We start from the raw sequence: 23022 nt of genomic DNA, 5'->3' as shown, positions 1-23022 counted from the left end.
TCCTGTACTTTGCATTGCAACAAAATTGATCTTCTATATGTTGCTCACACATGACATTACATCTTCTGTCTCTGTCTATATGTATGGAATATATTCTCTCCCTATCTCTCTTCCCCTCTAGTCCCTGTTTTGAAAACACACCTTAAGAACCACTTGCAATACAAATCCTTTCCCAACCTACCCAAATACTAGTGCTGTCTTTCCCAAACCACCTTGTATTTAAGTTTTTAATATTTAAGCTTTTAACTTTATTCATTTTATATTTGTACTGAATTTGTATTTATATTTGTATGCTTATTGTCTCCTCCATTAGAATATAAGTTCCTTCTGATTAGATAATGTTTGATTTTTTGAGCTTATATCTTCAGAACTTATTATAGCATCTGGCATCTACCAAGTGCTTAATAATTTCTTGTTTGAATGATTGGATTAGTAATTATGTTAATTTCAATGCATAAAAAATCATAGCACATTAATAGTTCCAGTCTTAAGTTCCTCTCACCATTTATTCATAAACACTTTTCATGTGATTATGTGTGCTACATTCTTCTGGATCCTCTTTTTTTTCCCCCTTTGCATTGTGTCATAACAGTATTTCTAGAATACTTTGTGATCTTTGTCATTGTGCATGTTTCCTTATTATATTACATCATTTTATTATATTAATAGAAAATAATTTATTTAACAATTACTCTATTATTTGCAATTTAAGGTGTCTCTAGTTGCTTTTTGCTGTTATATTTATTCTTGAATTAGTTCTTTTATGTTGTGTTTCTGATAGCACAACAATCCATAAGCTATATTTATTTTTGCTGTTAAATTGGTAGATGATTGTTCCTGACTCCATTTGGGTTTTCTTGACAAAAATGCTGGATTAGTTTACTATTTCTTCCACCACCTAATTTTACAGAAAGGAAACTGAGGCAAACAGGGTTAGGTGACTTGCCCAGGATCATATAGCTAGTAAATATCTGAGATAAGAGTTGAACTGGGCCTGTCCTGAATTGCCTATTTTATGAATTTACAAAGTGTCTATTATGCCAGACATTGTGTTAGGTGCTTGTGGTACAAAGACAAAAATGAAACAATTTGGACCCCAAGTAGCCTACATTATATTGAAATAAGACAAACATATTTAGAAAATTATTTCCCTGAGATGGAAGGATTAACTATCAGGAAGGAACACAAAAAAATCAAAACATATTTTTTGAGTTGGTACTTTATGGTGTTAAACTTTAAAAGAAATCAGTGATTTTATGAGCCAGAAATGAAAAAGGAATGCATTCAGGCATGGGTCTGAAGACAGAATATCATGTATAGATGAATAGCAACTTGGTCAGTTTGGCTGAAACACAACATGGACAAGGGACAGTAACATGCAGTGTGCTTGGAAAAGTAGATTTGGAGACAGATTTTCAAAGCCTTTCAAGAGCAAACAAAGGACATCCACGTATATTTTCAGCAACAGAATTATTGGATAAAAGAGTATCATTATTTTGTAACTTTTACTGTGGACTTCCAGATTGCTATCCTAAAAGATTTTATCAGGATTCAATTTCATTGTCAATGAATGAGTGCAATTTTGCCAGCATTGAATTTCATTGTTTTTAACTATTTTGGACAATTTGATCGATTTATGTTAGTATCTGAAAGATGCTTTAATTTGTTTTTGAATTTGAACTTTGATTTGAGTCCCAATGATTATTAACAACAATTTGTATTTTATCTTTTGAAAATTTTTTTTTTGTTTCCATACTTTGACTGTTTATCCATTGTGCTCTAGAAAAAGATGATATAATTTTCTGTATAATAGTTCTGATTTTAGTACATTTACTAGTGATGAGAGTTCAGGAGAGAGGAAAGTTTCTTTGTAGCTTCTGTTGAGCTAAATTGATTGCTCTATGTATATCTATCTAAGATATTCCACATGCAAGACAGATTGCTAGATAATGAAGATTCAAAACTTAATCTGACTTCTCTCCATGAGATTATACAGGTTTTGTGTGTATATGTGTGTGAGTGAGTGTGTGTGTGTGTGTGTGTTTGGGAGAGATACATTGAAAATAGCTATGATCAAAGGAAGAGTATGAAAAGTATAATAGGGAGAACTAGTGTGGAAAACCACACTATTATATTTTTCATACTCCCCCTTTGATCATATATTTGAAGAGAGAAAGATTATTTTTTCTAGGAGACAAGAAGAGTATTATCAAAAACTTTACAGAAGAGGGGAACCAGGGTTGGGCCTTTGAAGGATTGTAAGGACTTCAATAGATAGAAATAGAGAATTCATTTAAAGTATGATAGATGCTATAAACAAAGGCATAAGACCAAAGGTCCAAAAAAAAAAAAAAAGTTGGAGGAAGTGAAGGAGTTGGAATATAGAGTACCTTAAAGAAAGTAATATGAAATAAAGCTAGATTCATTGGATACCAGGAGTTTATAATTTATTTGGTAGGCAGTAGGGAAAAGCTGAAAGTTTTTGAGTGACAAGATCAAGTTGCAGTTCATTATGGAAATTATTCAGGCAGCCATGTAAAGAATGGATCAAAAGTATAATGTCTAGACTAGAATTTCTAGACTAGAAAATAAAGGCTATTTACTGAAATTACTATAATAATTTGTAAGAAAATATATGAAATGCAAACTAGGGTAATTTCAATGAAAGTGGAAGAGACAGCATGAATGGAAAGAAAGAAATTCCAGAACTTGGCAAGAGATTGGATGTTGTAAATTGGGTCCAGGAGAAGCAGCAGTGACTGGGACTGAAAAGAGGGAAAGAATTGAGGTGCTTAGATAAATTTAGAAGTTTATCATCCCATCAGTGGAAATAGGGAACTTGAAGAAGAGACACATTTTAAAATGAGGAGCTCAGTTTTGTATAAATTGAACTTGAAAGGGCAAAATAGCTAGTAGGCAGTTGGAAACATGAGACGGGAAAGCTCTTGGGAGAGATTTGAGACTCCTTTCCAGAGAAGTGATAAGTAAAGCCATGGTAATGAATAAGATCTCCAAGGAATAGTAGGCTGAGAGTGATTATCTACAAGATCATAGATTTAATTTAGAAAAGGACCTCAAACATTGTTTAGTCAAACTTTCACTTTACAGATGAAAACATTGAAGCCTAGGGAAGTTTAGTGACTTATTTATATTCCCACAGAAGTTAAGAATCAGAAGTGAAGCTGATTTTAGAAGAATATTGATTTAGTTTTTTAAATAAAGTTAGAGGTGAGGCTATCAACATTACGGGTAAAATGTTTTTTTATGGAATAGCTTGGGAAACAAATAACAATTTTTAATATATCTCTTGGAGAATTCCAAACATCTCAAAAGGAAAGTTTTAGAAATAATTTGTTCTCAAACTAATAATTGCCTATAGTTTTCTAGATCAGGTCAATAATTACACACACACAAACATATACATACACATACATACCACACACACACATACACACATACACACACACCAATATACATACATACATACAGCCAGACGGTGACATATAAAGATTCTAGGCAAATACATAGATTTTTTTGGAGTTTTCTCCACTTAAATACTTTATTGAGGTTCCTGCCATTTTTGTGCTTTACAATTCATCTCTTCTCGTTACCTCTCTACTTGATAACAAGAACTTAGACCATAGGAACTGGTGCTTTTAGCATGAATGAAGGAATAAATGGCATTCAGATACTGTGCTAAGCATCAAAAATCCAAATAAAAGCAAGCAAGACAGTCCCTGCTTTCAAGGAATTGATTGTCTTATGAAGGAAGACAATGTATAAAGGGCAACTTGAAGGAAGAAAAGGTAAATATATGTTTTCATGGTCCTGAAATGACCAGAATAATAGAATCCTGGTTCCAGACAAGACAAAGTAAAGGCTCACTTCTCAGAGTCCAGAAACACAAGACTATCCTGGTGGTTCCTGTGGAAAGAGATTGAGGAGAACAGTTAGAGTTGAGTTGGCATGGTTTTGACATGCCTATTTATCATATTCTGCTAAGCAAATTAATAAATATTATTATATTTAGAGTCAGGAGGGTTAGGGTTAGGGTTAGTGGGTTGGCAGAATTAATGTTAAATGTAATATCAGCATGTTGTGTGTAAGGAGAGAGTCTGGCATGCTATGTCCTAATTAAATTTTAGAATATACAAATTACTAAATCTACTAAATTAAATATAGACTTTTGAACTTGTGTGATAATATCCTTTGAAATTCATCTCTTGACCCTTTTCTGTGAGACAGAATAAAAATGGAAAATGTATCAAATGTCAGTGACTTTAATTATCAAAATAAATAGCAACTTGTGATCTATTGATTTGATAGTACTGGTCAAAACACAATATTTAGGAAGTGAAAAAGATAAATGTATATGCCTACTTTCTCAAATAACTTTTTGTTCACTATTGTATCACATTTTCATATAAAAATTTATGAAGGAGTAGTCTTAACTTTCATATTGTTTCTCTTCCAAGTGTTGAAGTAAAGGAATTCTGAACTTGGAACTAGGGGCACCTCAGTGAGATTTCATTATATGATCTATCTTATTGGATTATCATGGGCAAAAAGTTTGTAACCCTTAAAGGCCTGTAATAACTATGAATTTTTCTTCCCCTAAATATGGTGGCAAAGCACAGTATTTTGGCATTTGAATTTTCAAGCATTTTTCATTTTTTGAAGGATATGTATATGGCAGAGAGTTTAAAAGGACATGTTAAAGCCTTTCATCATCTGTCATTGATATACTTTCCCAGTCATAACTTCTTTTACTCTTCTCAATCCAATGGGGCAACCAATATGTAGTCTCTGGGCTATATGTGATTCATATGGTTCTAGGTTATAGCTTGATTAAGATTTTTAGCAATTAAAAAAATTGCTCAACTACAGTTGATTAAGTCTCAATGGCCACTTAGTTTATATGTACTGGCTTACAAAAGCTCCAAACTCTGTATTATAAATTACTCTCTAATTTATTGTTATCATGCTTCATGGTTGTGTAGGCTTGGATCTATCAATTGTAATTGTTAAAAATTCATGCAGCCAAAACAAATGGGCAATACTTAGCAGTGCTCTATTTGAACTCTTCACTTTAACTAAATGTTCATTGATAGTTTTTTTTTGTTGTTGTTATTAATGCTGTTCTGTCTATCCAGGATTGTCTTTCTCTTCTCTCTCTGCCAGTTCAACTATTACACATCCTTTCATTCTCAAAAGAAATTCTATTTATTTAATAAAGCCTTTTCTAACTATGCCAGTTTGAAATAATCTTTCTTTCCTCTGAATTTTATTATTTACTTAGTCCTTTCTGATATCTTAGGTATATGATACCACCATTGGACCCTTATTTCAGAAAACAAAACAAAACAAAACAAAAAACCCCAAACCAAATACCCAAAGCCACCATTGAACATGTATGTGTGTTTGTGTGTGAAGAGAAACAAATGTGTACTATAAACTTAAACAAGAAATTGAATATGCAGTTGCTGCTATAGAAATCAATCTTTGTATCTATGGAACCTTTTTTCAGCATGCAGTAAATTTTCATTTTCATAGATACATTTAAATATTTTACCAAATATTTTTCAGAGCTGCTTAACAAATAACAAAATTATCTAGGAGATGGAGTATGGGACAGTGGAAAGAATGCCGGGTTTGGAGATAGAACACTAGGGTTTGAACTCTGGATCTGATGTTTACTTGTTATTTCTTTACAGTCACTTAATCTATTATGGCCTTAGATTCTTTTTATATGCAGAGTGTTCAGTAGAAGATTCCATTGGCAGCCTATAAAGTTCTTTAAAGCTCCAAGTCCTGTGTTTCATTTTGTTTTACATTTTCTGTCTGTCTTGAAGGTACTAATCAGTAGCAAAATGATTTAAAGCAGATAAATGAAAAGAGAATTGTATAAGCACTACCTACTTCATTTTTTCGACAAACATTTGTATGCCTACTTAATATAGTGCTATATGCAATATTTTTTCAAGGTACTCTTGTGCCCCTAGATGTTTTCTGAATAATCTAACAATATAAGAAAAATAATAATGTGATATAAATAATATAGATCACAAATTATGTAAATTTAGTTCCTAAAATATAGTTGCTAAACATATCTGTGAAAGTGACTCTAATTGGGGAGATGTGTGTGTTGAATTACTGGTTTGAGTACCTTCATCCTGTGATTAGTAACCTTAGTTATTAATACTGGGAAATATTTCTCATGTGAAAAAGCTTTTTTTTTTTTAGAAGAGAAGTAAATGATTATAATTATAAGGAAATTTTTTATGAGGTAGAAATTCATTAGCATTAATGATTATAAATTTAAAATAATGTTTCATTAAAAATTGATCTTAAATGTAGTGCTTACCTTCAGAATCAGATTTAATAAAAAGATGATCAAGTATATGATTTCTTTTGGTTTTATGAATTATTTTAATCTTTTCAGATTGTTCTTTGGTTTCTTTTGAAAATTAACAATTAAATTATATTTAGTTGTTAAGATTTACAACAAAACCATTATATGATAAAAGTATAATCTAGATTATTTGTTCTTACTTTTAAAATTGAAATGAAGAATCAGTTATCTGTCTAAGCTTTCTTTTCTTTCCAACATACACAATGGAATCCAACTTGTAATATCAAATATTATAGGGGAAGGTTTTTCCTACTTAATTTAATCTCTGATAAATCAGTAGCCTTAAATTAAACATTAGGGATTTTACTTAAGTTCTTTAGTTAAATTAAATATGAGGTATCATCTAAATTTTTTTAAAAAATAAATTATTTAAAATGTATGGCACTCACAACAAAAAAGCCAAATAACTGAACTTAAGTATTTATATGTTAGAAAATATGATTGTTACAAATTTGTGCCTATATTTTATCATAAATAAAGAAATTGCTATAATTTTAAATTAGATCAAGATATTGGCCCTTACAAGACCTGCCTCAATCTACTGAAGTAGTCAGTTCATCATTTTGTTTTGGTTTAGTTTAAGTTGTGTTTGATTCGTCATGATCATTTTTAATCACATAAAGATATTGGTGACTTAAAGTAGAACTTTTGGAGAGGTAAACTACTTTATCAATATATATTGTTTGTTGATGTGATTAAAAATTATTTGGTTGAGTAGTACGGAGCAAAATCTTACCTTATAGATAGATTCTTTTCCATTAAGGTGATATCCCCCAGCTAGATCAACACTCAAGATCCCTTGAGTGTTGTAAAAATACAAAAAATACTATTACACTCTGTTCAGTGATTCTTTGATAAATACCTAATATATATTCACCAGAGGTATCCTAGATATGATAGAGGAAATTTAGCCCAGAATCCAGATGGAATGGGGATTCTCTATGTGAAGCCCTCCATACACTATCATTGGGTATAATATTGTGCCAATTGTGCTAGTCACAAGACTGCCAAGCCCTAGACTTTGCAATAAATCCTGGCAGATTAGTAATCTTTCCAAATAATTTTTGACATAACAAAGAATAAGTGAATGAAAGATGTCTTTTGCCCAGATTTCAAATTAGATTTGGATTTGACATGTATAGTTTGAAGAAATTCCTGAATCAATGAGATTGCATATTTATTTTAGTATTTAGTATTTCAAAATCAGTATGGACAGAATTGTTCCCATCTTGGAACACTAGAGCTCTGAAGGTACACTTGAGATTAAAAGACATAAATTTAAAATAACTTACTACTTTAGATAGCATGTAATAAACTTACTCCAATAAATGGAACAACTTGAAAATGTTGCTCTTTTTAAAGAAATAATTTTAAATATATATTTCAAATTATATAAATTCATCAACAAATAAAATTGCATATTGATTAGGTTAACAAACTAAGGCAAGCAATGAAAAGGATTTGTAGTTAAAGAAAATTGAATTCCAGATCTGTGTGATCTTGGGTGGATCACAACATCCCTGGGCCTCATGTATTTAGTTCTTCTATAAGGTAAGTGTTATACTAGATATCCTCTAAGACTCCCTTCCAGCTCTTATTTATGATCCTATTGCTTCAATACTAAATGTTTCTTGATACCAATTGCAAAGATAGAATACTAAGTAAATAGATCATAGATGTGACCCAATATGATGAATAGTAAGTTTTTATATAGTAGACACAGAAAAAGTGAATGTTTCATCTTTCCATAATTATCAGCAATACTTAAATCATTTTAGCTACAAATCATTGTTCTGCCATTTGCTAAAACACACTGTTTCCTGAACAAGTGTATTAGATGTAATTTAGTAATATTTGAGTACTAGAAAGGTCTATGACTTCATCAGTATGGGTGCTCTCTCCATAAATGACAGATTATGGTCTTTCTATGAATTATTATATGATTTTAGAGAGTTGATATGGTTTAAATTTCCATTACCCTGGGACCAGCCTAGTAAAGAGCTTTTTCTACTTAAGCTGATACTCAGACATAGATAGTTCAAAACTCTACTTACATTTGAAGCTTTCCTTGAGAACTTAGGGTTACTTATTTTGCCATGGTAAAATACTGAAGTAAGATTTTAGTAGGTTTATCATTCATCAACACCACAAATGACTCTTCTATGGAAGATTTATAACTATTTTGAAGATCTTTTAGTTCTATAAATATTTGGGAGATGACTGTTCAATACTCAGCTGTCTCAACTCTCATTCTTTCTACCTGATCACCATTTTTCTTAATATGTAAGTAAGTACTTTGTGATAGCTCATTTTCGTTTTTTGTGTGTATGTGTGTTTGTGTATGTATATACCTGCTATTTCTTAAATGAAAATCATTTAGATTAACACCTTTATTTTTCCATTGAATCTTTGAGTCACATTCTATTCATCTGAAAAAGTGGCATCCTATTATTTATAAAGAAAATGTAGTACCTTACAGAGTTGTGAATGTCAAATGAAATAACATGCAAAATGCTTTGCAAATTTTAAAGAACTATTACATGATGTTTATTTTTAAAAAAAATTTTTCCCATTACACAAAATACAAAAAGAAGATTGTTTGAAAAATTATGAATCTCTGTTTCATACTTCATGCTTTAAAAGGGGGTGTAACATATTCCTCAGATTATTTTCAACTGTCCTACCTATCTGCATTTTGTTGCATTTCTTTTTTCCAGTTCTTTGTAATTAAAAATGTTTTAAATGTATTTTTAAAAAATTACTATTGGTAACCTCGTCTCTTCTCTAACCCCAATATTTACAATTTTCTTGTACTTAAATTATTTTCCTAGAAAAATAGATGAAAGGAATTAGAGTAGGAAATGAGGAAATTAAATTATTACTCTTTACAAATGGTCTGATGGTATATTTAGAGAATCAACTAAAAATCTACTAGAAACAAGTCACAACTTACCAAAGTGGAAAGATACAAAATCCACATAAATCATCAACATTTTTATATATTACCAACAAAGAACAGTAGCAAGAGATACAAAGAAAAATTCCATTTAAAATAACTGTAGATAATATAAAATATTTGGGAGTCTACTTGCCAAGGCAAAGTCAGGAACTATATGAACACAATTACAAAACACTTTCCATAAAGTCAGATCTAATCAACTGGAAAAATATGAAGTGCTCATGAGTAGGCTGAGCTAATATAGTAAAAATGACAGTACTACCTAAATTGATCTAATTATTCAGTACCATATCAATCAAACTCTCAAGAAATTATTTTACAGGTCTAGAAAAAATAATAAGTTGATCTGGAAGAACAAAAGATCAATAATTTCAAGGGAATTAATGAAAAAAATGAAAATGTAAGTGGCCTAGCTGTATAAAACAATATTATAAAGCAGCATTATAAAACAATTTAGTACTGACTAAGAAATAGAATAGTTGACCAATGGAATAGATTAGGTTCCCAGAACAAAATAATCAGTTACTATAGTAATCTAGTATTTGACAAACCCAAAGACCCCAGATTTTGGGATAATAATTTACTATTTGACAAAAACCTTTGGGCAAATTGGAAATTAATATGATAGAAACTAGACGCACCTAACTCCCTATACCAAGATATGGTTGAAATGGTTTCATAATTTAGGGATAAAGAGTGATATTACAAGTAAATTAGAAGAACAAAGGATAGTTTACCTCTCAGATCTGTGGAGAAGGAAGGAATTTGTGGCCAAAGAAGAATGGGAGTACATTATTGAATACAAAATAGATAATTTTGATTATATTAAGTTAAAAAGGTTTTGTACAAACGAAACCAATGCAGACAAGATTAGAAGGGAAGCAATAAACTGGGGAAAATTTTTTACACTCAAAAGGTTCTGGTAAAGGCCTCATTTCTAAAATATATAGAGAATTGACTCAAATTTATAAGAATTCAAGCCATTCTCCAATAGATAAAAGATCAAAGAATAGGAACAGACTGTTTTCAGATGAAGAAATTGAAAAGAAAAGTCATATGAAAAGATGCTCCAAATCACTATTGATCTGAGAAATGCAAATTAAGACAACTCTGAGATACCACTACACAACTCTCAGATTGGCTAAGATGACAGGAAAAGATAATGACAAATATTGAAGGGGATGTGATAAAACTGGGACACTAATACATTGTTGGTGGAGTTGTGAACTGATTCAACCATTCTGGAGAGTAATTTGGAACTCCATGTGCAAAAATGTTTGTGGCAGCCCTTTTTTGTGGTGGCAAGAAATTGGAAACTGTTTTCCAGTTGGAGAATGGCTGAATAAGTTATAGTATATGAATATTATGGAATAATATTGTTCCATAAGAAATGGGAAGCGGGATGATTTCAGAAATATCTGGAGAGACTTAAATGAACTGATGGCTAAATGAAATGAACAGAACCAAGAGATCATTGTATATGGCAACAAGATTATATGAAGATCAATTCTCATGTATGTGGCACTTTTCAACAATGAGATGGTTGAGGCCAATTCTAATGATCTTGTAATGAAGAGAGTCATTTATAGCCAGAGAGAGGACTATGGGAACTGAATGTGGATCACAGCATAGCATTTTCACTCTTTTTGTTGTTGTTTGCTTGCATTTTGTTTTCCTTCTCATTTTTTTCCTTTTTGATCTGTTTTGTGTGTGTGTGTGTAGCATGATAATTGTGGAAATATGTATAGAAGAATTGCACATGTTTAACATATATTGGATTATTTGACATCTAGAGGAGAGAGTAGGGGGAAGGAGGGGAAAATTTGGAACACAAGGTTTTGCAACGTTAAAAATGTTATCCATGCATATGTTTTGAAAATAAAAAAGCTGTAATAAAAAAAGAAATTATTCTCCTGCTTCTGCTAAATTCATTCTGCATCAGTTTGTATAAACCAGGCTCCAGTCATTTCTTTTGTTGTTTTTTACTGGTCAACAATTTTCTATTACATTTATGAGACACAATTTGTTTATCTTTTTTCCCCCAGAGTTCAGTTCCTTCTTTTTTCCTCTTCCCCTTTTATCCTAGTTTCAGGATCATAAAGTTTGTTTTGTTTGAGCCTGCTCACTTTTTGATATTATTCTGTCTTACTTTTTTTTTTTTAATGTTAGGCTGCAAGCCAATTTTTTCATGCTCTTCTTTTACTCTCATGAAGATGCTTTTTAATTCTTTGTTTTCTGTCATCAGAGTGGTACCCTTTGCATATCTGAAATTGTTTATTTTTCTCTCAGCTATTCTGGCTTTTAATTAATCCAGCCTTGTATTTCCAATTATTTATTCTGCATATAAGCTAAATTAATAAGGTGACAATATACAGCCTTCTTGTACTTTTTTTTCCAATCTTAACCCAATTATTTCTTCCATATTCAGTTCTAAATATTGCTTCTTGATCTATATGTGGGTTCCTTATGAGAAAAGTAAGATAATCTACTTCTCCCATTTCTTGGAAGACTTGTTACATTTTGTTGTAATCCACACAAAGGCTTTAAGTTTCTTACATTAAAAAGATATAACCATTTAGTTTTCAATATATGCTGAAAGTAAAAATTAGTTAAATATTGAGCAATGATGTCATATAAATACATAGCAATATTTTAATTGTCTACTGGAGTGTATAGTAAACTAATAATGCAGTGTAGCGAAAATGATTTTTGATAATGATTTAAAGTCTGCCTAAAGATGTATCTGCATGCATCTTATTTTGTTACCCATAACTCTCTGGAGTAAATATTATTTGCCTCTTTATGGATAAGGGAACTGGGGCATAGAGAGATTAAGCAACTTGCTTAGTCACAAAGCTAGTGACAGACCAGGAATGTGGGTCACTTGATCCCAAGTCTGTGCTTACTTACTTTCTAGTAAGTAAACAATTTTATTTGTAGTTTAAATCTGATCCAATAGTTCCCCATGTTTGAAGACTAGACCTCTCAGTAATTATGAAACTATTGAAGAATCCATATGTATACCAAACATTGTCACTTTGATGTTTCATAGGAATATGGATATGATTCATTAGTGTAAGGAACTCCTACATGAAAAACTTTGCCTATTTATGTAACTTACCTTACCAAGAGTATTAAGAAATTACGTGACTTTCCCAGGGTCACATAGACAAAATGAATAAGAGACTGGGCTTGAGCTCAGTTTTTCCTAACTACAAGTTTATCTCTCTGCCTCTGATTTTTATTTATTCCTAACATAATATTTTATATAAGAATCTTGTACAACAAATAAATAGACATGCATATATATGTACATAAATATATTTTACCATTTTCAAATCCATATAGATATTGTCATTATTAAAATACATCTACTTTAATGCATCCCTTATTTCATTATGACTTTTTATCATATATATATTTTTAAGGAGGAACTGATAATAAATTTTTTGGTATTGATTCAAGACACCTCATATCTCAACGGGTTGAGAACCATCTGCTGACTCCAAAGAGTGATCAAAAATCATTATAAACTACTCTTTGAGCCCTAAAATTAATTTATAAATGCCTAAGTAAAAACATTATTTTAAATAAACCTATTAAGACCAGAAACTACAAAGTGGTATAGAGAAATTATGTGTAGACATTTCTATATAATGAAATAATCTATATCAAAGCAGATGATGGTGATTTGGGAGGAAATGATCATAACCTTACTTTCAGTTAATTGAAAGAATGAGATTTCCAGAACTCTTTATTGAATGAAACAGGACTTTTTTTTTTAATACCTAGGTGGATGAATTCCTTGGGGGTCAGTGAATAAATATCAAGGGGCTCATGAATTTGGAAAAAATCATATCTTTACTTTACATAGCTTATGTATTTTCTTTTATGTATTTAAAAACATTATTCTGAAAAAAAAAATTCATGACTTCACCAGCTTGTGAAAGGAAACCATGACATAAATAATGTTTAACAACTACTAAATAGAAAGTATAAGATATTTTAGATTTAGATTATGCCAAAAGTAGACTTGAAATATGATGCTATGAATATCATAGTGCTTCAGTTACATCTATGGTGAATGAATATTGATTATATAAATGAATTGAGTATATGACAGCCAGACAAAGGGACTCATGGGTCAATCTTCTCCCTTGAATCTCCACCTACCATTTCTGTAACTTTCCAAACCAAAATATGTCTCTCAGGTCAGGTTCCTTTATTAAAATGTAAAGTCCTTAAAAGCTGGGGTTGTCTTTGCTTCCACATTTTTATCCCCAATATTTTGCATGGTGTTTGGCTCCTCATAAGTACTTATTCATTTATTTTAAAAAATCACTTATTCATGAGCACTTTTTCTTGGGGGAAGCAGAGAAACCAGGGATAATGAATCTATTTATATTGTTTAAGGCAAAAGAATCAAGAACCTCTTGGGCTCACAGAAGATCCTCAATACATATTTGCTACTTTGATTTCAAACTCAGGCTGCTAGCAGTATATGGAAAGGAAGTTTATCAGTTTCATATAATGTAATGTTGTAGGACATAAGATCAAGAAAATTGTAACAGAGCATTTAGGAGGTCAAAGAGGGAGAGTTTCATAGATTTCAAGCTGGAAAGGGGCCATATAACTCCAACCTTCTCATTTTACAGATGAGGAAACTAAGACTAAAGATATTTTGACTTGCCTATGGTTAAAACAGTAGTAAAAAGCAGCAAAAGGACCTGAGTTCTTTTGGCTTAAAATTCAGTTTTCTTTTCCACAGTTCCATAGAGAGCAACAAGTATTTGGTGGAAAAGGCTGATGTGAAAGATGTTACAGTCTTTTTTAAAGCTGTCTGTTTGCTTTGTTTGGTTTTCTCACTTCCTACCCATTCATTCTTCTATTCATTGTAAACTATTAAATCATAGGTATATATAGACCTGTAAGAATTCCTACTTAGGTCTAACTATCCTCATTTGACATAGTGGGAGAAACTGAATCTCAGAAAGATTGTTACCTGCCTAAGATCACTTACTTAGATTCTATCCAGATACTTTTTCTGCTTTACCTTTGTACCTCTTTGCCCTTCTTTTTCTTTTTCTTTTAAACCTTTCCTTTGGCTTTTTAATATTCTCTATGGTATTATCCAGAATTTTTCTTGCTTTTCTCATTCCTTATGTGATACTCATTTTTTTAGCCTTTATAATTTTAAAGAGTTCATGAGTATTTTAGTCTGTCAGAATTATAAATCTTACATAGTAGGAGAGAATTCTTATTTACCACTTTACAAATACACTTTATTTTAAAATTTGGACTATGCTATTTCTCTTCAGTTTGCTTTCCACTAAATTGGAGGAAGTAGGTTTTGAGGAATGTTTCAAACAATTAAAATGAGTTTAGGAAGTAGAAGTGGGGAAACTGTCATTTGGAACTCTGCATCTGGGAGGGAGTTAATACACATGTACAGAAATTAAAATATTCTTTTAGATCAATATTTTTTCTATTTGTTGCTTAAATTAGTTGTGCTATAAATTGTACCATTGCTACTTGTATCAAACACATGGAAAAAACATTGCCTTACCTTATAGTTTACAACTGAGAATAGGACAACATAGTAACTAATATAGGTCAGCTCTTTAGTTGTTTGTGGTTTATTTCTTTAATGTTATAATGTTGTAAAAATTCATTTTAAAAAATATTATGTTATTTCAATCACAGAATAATTAGCTCTGAGGAAGAAAATGCAGTGAAATTAAATTAACCATTACTGAAAAAAGAGGATAAATAAGGATGTTATATATTCACTTTTTCCTCTTCTGCTTTATTTTTTTTCCTTCCTGAAATATCATCACACAACTATCTGTTTTAAGGTCCCAAGTAGAAAAGAGAATTGTGTATCTTCCTAAGAGGGAATTCCTCTATTGGTTACTTATTTGCAGGATTTTGATGTTAATTACCCCCAAATTGTTTTGAAGGTAAATATGACTTTCACAGTAAAGTTAAGGGAGTGTTATTGTACTTTTATGCTCCCTCTTACTGCTATTCTTTTTAAAACTCTCTGTCCTACTTTATGTACCACCCATGATTATTGGATATAATCATTGTAGAAGCTTTTTGATTTCTATTAACTATGCCTGAAATCTGTCTTCCATTTGCATTTTATACCATTAAATCACTTCATAACTTATTTTCTATTTAATTTTATATATTGTCAGTATTAATATACCTCACAATATTTGAAAGAAATTGTTTTTCATATATTCAAAAAATGTGTATGTGTAAAGCATTGTGGTGGGTACAGTGTATGGGGGAAAGGGAGGTATAAAATATTCTGATTCAAAGAACAACTTTATAATGTATTCTGAAAATACAGTCTTAGTAATAAAACATGCCAACATTTTACAACTCATGCTCTTGTCTTAAATTTTAAATAGTTATTAGAATGAACTTCATGTAAACTAACTTCTAAGAAAAGGCTAAGAAATGGAATTTTCTTGCTTTCTGTAATTTAAAGGTCACGTAATATCAGAGTTCTAGGAGGCCCCAGAAATTAAATAGTTGAACTTGACTAAGAATTATTCTGAAATAATCTCAGGTACTGTACAGCATTCACCTGGGATTCACCTGACAAGACTGTGTCACAGTAGGAAGAAGGCTGCATTTAAAATCATCCCAAGCCCTGTTATTAAAAAAGACAAAAATAAAAATAGAGTATTTCATGGACATTATAACTAATTCTGATAGTAAATAGCAAAAAAATGAATTCTATGAAAACTGACTGAAATAAAAAATTAATAAATGTAAGTTTTCAAAGTAGCAAGATTTCTTAAATACAGAATAGTTGGGAAGTAACTTTAGAAGGGATGTCATTAGCATCTAGGAGACCAGGAAAACTCTCCTGTAGGAGATGGTATTTAAGATGAGCTCTAAAGAAAGTTAAGAGATTCTAAGAGTTAGAAGTAGAAGGATAGAGTGTTATGCAGAAAAGGCAAATCAGAGGCATGGAGACAGAAGGAGTATTATGTAAAAGAAAAAAGAAGTGGATCATTATGGCTGGATTGTAAAACAGAATATAGGGGTAAGATAGGAGAAAGTCAGGTTGTGAAAAACTTAAATTTCAAAATAAAGGACTTGATACTTGCCCAGTTGAAGTAACAACTAGATTCTATTGCATAAGAGAAAAAGGGACTTGGTCAGATTTACAATTTAGAAGAAGCAGTTTGGCACTTGGATATAGGATAGTTTGGAGTTAGGAGAAATAAATAAGGGAAAGGCTATTAAATTAGAAGGCTATTAAAATTTTTCAAAAAAGGTTCTGAACCAAGGTAAAGGCTGCATTAAGTAGAGAGAAGGAATCATATGTAAGAAATGTGGTACAGAATTATGAGATTTGACAACTGATTAGGTATATAGGGTACCCTAGAGTGAAGAACTGAGGATGACACAGAGGTTTTGAACCTAGATGATGGAGAAGATGGCAATACCCTTGAAAGTAATAAGAATGTTCAGAAGAGTGATAGAATTGGGGAGGGGGGGAGATAATAACTTCTGTTCTGTATATATTGAGTTTGAGATATTTCTGGGACAGTCAATTCAAAATGTATAATAGATAGCTGGTATTACAAAACTGAAGCTCAGGAAAGAGAATGAATCTGAGCATTGTCTATATAGATATGGTTATTAAACTTTTTAGAACTGATGAAGTCACCAAGTGAGAGGACCTAGAGTAAAAGAAGAAGAGCGTCCACACAGTCTTGAAATATGCCTGCTATTAGTAGGGATGAGACAGATGAAGATAGAACAAAAGAGGTTAAGAAGGAGCAGAGAAGAAGCAAGAGAAAATAATCATGAAAAGCAGGAGAGAGTATCCAGGAAATGGTAACAATGTTTAATGCTTCAGAGAATAAAAAAATGTGAGGTCTGAGAAGAAGCCATTAAATTTGATAATTAAGAGATCATTAGTGACTTTGGAGATAGACATTTCAGTTAAATGATACAATCAAAAGCTAGGTAGAAAGAGAGAGAATAGGAAATGAAAGCACCAGTTGCTGATGGATTTTTCAAGAAATTTAGCTTAGAAGGGAAGGAGAGCTATGTTTTGATAATTGCATAAGTGGTTTCTTTCATAAACTTAGGCATTCCATGCATTGTAAGCTTCAACTCACTGTCAAATGGATAAATGACTCAAAAAAGGTTTTAAAATGTTGTCCTTAGAGCAGCTAGGTGGCACAGTGGATAGAACACCAGCCCTGAAGTCAAGAGGTCAAGAGGACCTGATATTTGGTGTCAAATACTTAACACTTATTAGCTCTGTGACTCTGGGCAAGTCACTTAACCCCAATTGCCTCAGAAAAAAAAAAAGTTGCCCTTGATAATAACAAATGTTATTTATATAATACTTTTAAGATTTGCAAAATTCTTTATAACTATTATCTCATTTGACAAAAATTTGGGGAGATAGATCTTTTAATCTTTTGACATTTCATATGTACCAGTGCAGTATTCAAATTTTCCATTACATATGTACCATTTTTTCCAATCATATTTATTAAATGTTATTCTTTATGCTTTTTGCATAATGACACAAGTCATTAGTAATACATTGTAATATATTTGTACCTATTGCTTGCTTCTCCATTTCCTTGTAGGTCAGCTACAATCTTACTTCCTCAGAGTTCCACACATGTAATATCATCAGAAAAATACCAATGTTAAAAAGCTAGGTTTTTGTTTCAGGTGGCAATATATACTTAAAAATACTATTCATTTTGCTAAATGTAGTCCATCATTCCCTTATTCCTTTTTAGTTCCGAGCACAGCTTCTGTCTGATAATTATGGATTAATTCAATTTTTTTAAAAAAAATCTTTTTAAAAAAGGTTGTCTCCATCTGAATCAATATTTGAATTCATTTAATGTCCTAGGAGACTCAGGTTTTGGTGATAAATAGAAATTTTGAGCTTTAGGATTGAAAATGTGCTAAATTCCTTTCTAGAATTTTTTTAAAGGCATTCTTTTGTGTTTTAGAAGAAAAATGTTCAAAACAATGACCTAATAATCACAGTTTCTGTAAAATTACAGATATAGGCCTAGAATGGCTCTTCAGATAATATCTTACCTACTTTCTTTATGTATAACTAATTCTAAAAAAAAATAGTTGTCTATTATCCTTGTAAGTCTCAAGAAAATGAAATTCAGTAATTTTTTTCTTGTTTAATGGCTTTAAAATCATAGTTCTTACTATGTTCTTACTAATTCATTTTTGTTTTACTTATATCCATTTTTCTCTAATCAGACTCAGAGACTAGCTTCTAATGATTATGTAGATGATAGCACTTCATATATTTAATAATTGCAATTAACTCCCCTTGAAAAATTCATTCCGAGAGGTAATTTTGTTACTTTAACTTTTTTATCTACTCCTTAAGCCAATGAGTGTTCTCACTCTTTCCTGGGTGTAAAGTATTTTTGATCATATAACAAGAGAGGATAACATTTTAATATATACATCACACACCCACAATGACTAGAAAGATTTAATAATTTCAGAATTAACAGATTCATAAGATGCGAAACTTCAAATATTGTACAATACTTTATTAAAAAACACTATAGTTTAGAAACAAGTAAGTAATTTTATTTGATTTTACAGAAGAAAATAACCTGAAACTTTGTAGTAACAATGAAATTTTACTAAGTTTTAAACTAATTTTTACTTTTTGCTCTTTTCCTAGATAAACGTGTTGAAAACTGGCCTTTGATGCAGTCTCCATTGCCTACATTATGTATAAGTACTCTTTATCTACTTTTTGTGTGGCTGGGACCCAAATGGATGAAGAACAGAGAGCCCTTCCAGATGCGTTTAGTGTTGATTATCTATAATTTTGGAATGGTTTTACTTAACATGTTTATCTTCAGAGAGGTATGTTTATTAGACATATAAATAATAACCCCAGTGGCTAAAGAAACTTAGCATATAAAAGTCTAATTAGATATTTCCTTGTATTTCAAGATAATTATTAGCGACCATTAAAGTTAATCTAATGTGTTTAGTTCTGCTCTGATTTCCTGTGGTCAATAATAATCTCACATAGAAGTTTATTTTCTATCTCCTAATGTATTATATAAAACTGGATATTCTAATGACTTGTGTGGCATCTTTGACTCTTACTAGATTGTAAGTTTCATGAAAGAAGGAACATAATTTGCTTAACATTTTTATCTTTCTCCTACCATTGTATTCTATTTATACAAGACCATAGAAGCTGATATCAGGTTCTCAATTTAAAAGAGTCTCAGAGAACTGGTGTGTCTTCAGTTCAGTTGACAAATTCCACAAGTATTTATTAAATGTATTGTGCTAGGTGCTGGGGATACAAAGACTAAAATGAAATGATCTTTGCTCTCCATTAGCTTATAGTATTTTGGAGGGAAAGTAATATTCAGAGGAACAACATATACAAAATAGTTACAAAGTAATTTGAGTTAAGGGAGAACAAACAATTGTAGTGTGTACTCAGAATTTCTTATGAGTTTTCTTGTCTAACAAAAATGTAGTCTCTGAAAATTTTAAATATTGTTTTAGATAACAGCATTCTGAATTTTTTGATATCACTAATCAATGAAACAAAAACAATTCTCACAAATATAATCATTTAAACTTTAATGTAACATGCTAAAAATAGGATATGAAGCCTTTGACACATTAAAAACTACAAAAATTTAATTTTCTGTGCTTGTCAAGGAGGGATCATACTTGATTTGTATTGTCTGACTCCTGGCACAATGCTTATTTAGTAAATGATTGTATGAATTGATATGGTTATAGTAAATAGTTCAAAAAATCTAAAAATTAAGGAGCCTTTGGATCATGGTCGTAGAATCACATTTTAGAAGCAAGAAGGAAGAATTTTAGTTCACCTAATTTAACCACTCTCATTTTACAAAGCATTAAAACAATGTTCAAGTGATTTACTTCTAGCTCATTAAATGTCATGAAACTGTTTACATCACAAAGTATCATCATTGCTGTTATCATGATTAACATTAAGAAACACTCCCTTTTAGGAAGTGATACTTCAGCTGAACCTGTGTGGCTTTGAGGTTGGAAAAGGGAGAGAATGGAAGCAAGAAGACCAATTCAAAGATTCCTACAAAACTTAATAAAGATAATAATAACACTTATATAGCATTTGCTATATGCAAGCATATACTGCTGAGTGCTTTATAAATCTTACCTCATTTGGTCCTCACAATAACCCTGGGAGATAGTTGCTATTATTGTCCCCATTTTACAAATGAGGAAGTTAAGGCTAATATGTTAATTGACTTAGCCAGTTCTACACAGTTTGTAAATATGTAAGACTACTTTGAACTCATATCATTCCTGACTCTAAGATACTATGCACCTTTTAACTGCCCCTTTAGTTAAGACAGCAGAATGAGAATAGTGGACCTATGAATACCAAGAGGCAGGAGACAGATTCAGATATGTGGAGGTGGAATTGATGATATTTGGCAACTGGTTGGATATGAGAAATAAGTGGGGGGAAAAAGATGGAGAATGATTCTTAGGTTGTAAGCTTGGTTACTGAAAGAATAGTTGTATCCTAGACAATTAAAAAAGTTGGGAGGAGTAAGTTGAAAATGGAAGGAGATGAGTTCTATTTGGACATTCTGAGTTTGAAATGGAAATGTCTAGAGATGAAGTACTTGAGGTCAGAAAAGTAATGAGTGCTAGATATATAAATTTATGCGTCATTTGCTATCCAAGACATTGGCCTTCACAGTCTATGAACTAAACTTATTAAGCACCTACTTTATATTGAACATTGTATTAGTCCCTAATGGAGGCACAAAAATAAATTAAATACATTTGTTTCCTTTTTCACTGCATTGATTTGTTATTTCCTATCAGTGTCCCTGGTCTACTATTGAACTTATTGAAAATAGCCTAGAACTTTCTTCTCTATATTCCTGAACCTGAAGCATTTTTTTTTTTTTTGCCTGCTGGAACAAAAGTTTGCTTTATGTTGTTGTGGTATCTTTATCCCTTAGAATAATTGTTGATATTTTAAATTACAAATGTTTAAAACTGTTACATATATTAATATGCTTTAGATGTTGAATCTGTTAAAAATTTAACCTAAATATATATCCTTTATTTTTTCTTCTAGCTATTTTTAGCATCAACTGCTGCAGGATATAGCTATATTTGCCAGAGTGTGGATTATTCAGATGATGTGAATGAAGTCAGAGTAAGTATATTTAAAGTACTAGTGATTTGTAATATTCTTCAGTAAAAGACCTGAATTTAAATTAGCAATCTATGAAAAACACATTTTAATGTTATAATGAATTTCTATTTCAATAATCTATATTTTTCTAAGTAAATATATGTATGTATGCATATATATACATATATATGTATATATATACACACAGACACATATGTATATATAATATGTGTCTGTGTTCATGTGGTTTTAAGCATATACTAAAAGCTACATTTATGCCTGGAGTATATCACTTAAGAAGTGTAAGAAAATATGTGGTTGATTTTTCACTGCTTCTCCTGTGAACTATTTGTAGGTTGTTTTGTTGGTCAGAAAAAAAGGCTTTGAAGTATTGGAAGGGACAGTTAAGAAAGTTTTAATGGAAAAGTATAACTTGGGCCATTCTTTATAGAAATAGAAAAAAGTAACAACAAATTTATTTTGGGGGAAACAAAGTGAGGGAAGTAGGAAGGAAGGGGATCTCAAAATATACTGCAAATAGTAATCAGCAAAACCATTTGGTACTGAGTTATTTTTTTAAAAGAAGAGAAAAGTTGTTCAGCATAAGAGACCAGGAAAGTAGGTTTTAATTGAGTTGTTTCAGTCATGTCTGACTTTTTGTGAGTGATTTGCAATTTCCTTCTCCTGCTCATTTCCTAGATGAGGAAAATGAGGCAGACAGGATTGCCCACAATCACACAACTAGGAAGTATCTGAGGTCAGCTCTGAACTCAAATCTTCTTGATTGCCAGCCTGATCTGGAGTCCATTGTGCCACCTCCCTGCCCACAGGAAAGGGAGACTCAGGAACAATTAACTATCTTTAACATAGTGTTTAATGAGTTCAAAGATTCCAACTAAATTGCTGGGAAAACTAGAGAGCATTCTGGAAGAATTTAGATTTTAGACCAGTGTCTCACATTATATACCACAATGAGCTCCAAATAGACATATATCCTAAATATTAAAGAAATGAATCATATCATATCCAAAGTGGAGGAGAAGGGAAAGAGAAACCTTTCACAGCTATGGATAGGAAAAAAATAGTTAACAAAACCAGAAGATGGAGATGATGATAAAATACAAAATGGACAGTTTTATGCATATAAATTGAAAAAATTTTACAAGCACAATCACACTTATCATTAGGAGAGAAACAATTAACTAGGAAAATATTTGTAGCAAATTTCTTTGATAAACACCTCATGTCCAAGATCTATAGAAAAATGATTGCAATTAATGTGAATGAGAACCTTTCCTGAATAGATCAATGGATAATTGGTCAAAGGATATGAATAGAATGTTTTCAAAGGGGAAAAAAATGCTCAACTGTGTTTGCTTTTATTGTAAAAAGAGATTGGTTTAGTTTACTTCCAAGATTCCTTCTAATTCT

At 31.2% G+C, this 23022-nt stretch overlaps 1 protein-coding gene across 1 annotated transcript in view; it reads left to right on the top strand.

Annotated features, from left to right (window-relative positions):
- ELOVL4 (ELOVL fatty acid elongase 4) overlaps window positions 1-23022 on the top strand; it is a 46134-nt gene that overhangs the window by 5355 nt on the left and 17757 nt on the right. Inside the window, exons 2-3 of the mRNA XM_051997316.1 lie at window positions 19090-19277; window positions 21532-21612. Coding sequence (XP_051853276.1) covers window positions 19090-19277; window positions 21532-21612 — 269 coding nt within the window. The remainder of the gene's footprint in view (window positions 1-19089; window positions 19278-21531; window positions 21613-23022) is intronic.

Source organism: Antechinus flavipes, chromosome 4 (assembly GCF_016432865.1).
Source record: "Antechinus flavipes isolate AdamAnt ecotype Samford, QLD, Australia chromosome 4, AdamAnt_v2, whole genome shotgun sequence".
NCBI classification, from domain to species: Eukaryota; Metazoa; Chordata; class Mammalia; order Dasyuromorphia; family Dasyuridae; genus Antechinus; species Antechinus flavipes.
This window is presented reverse-complemented; position numbering and strand designations above follow the sequence as displayed.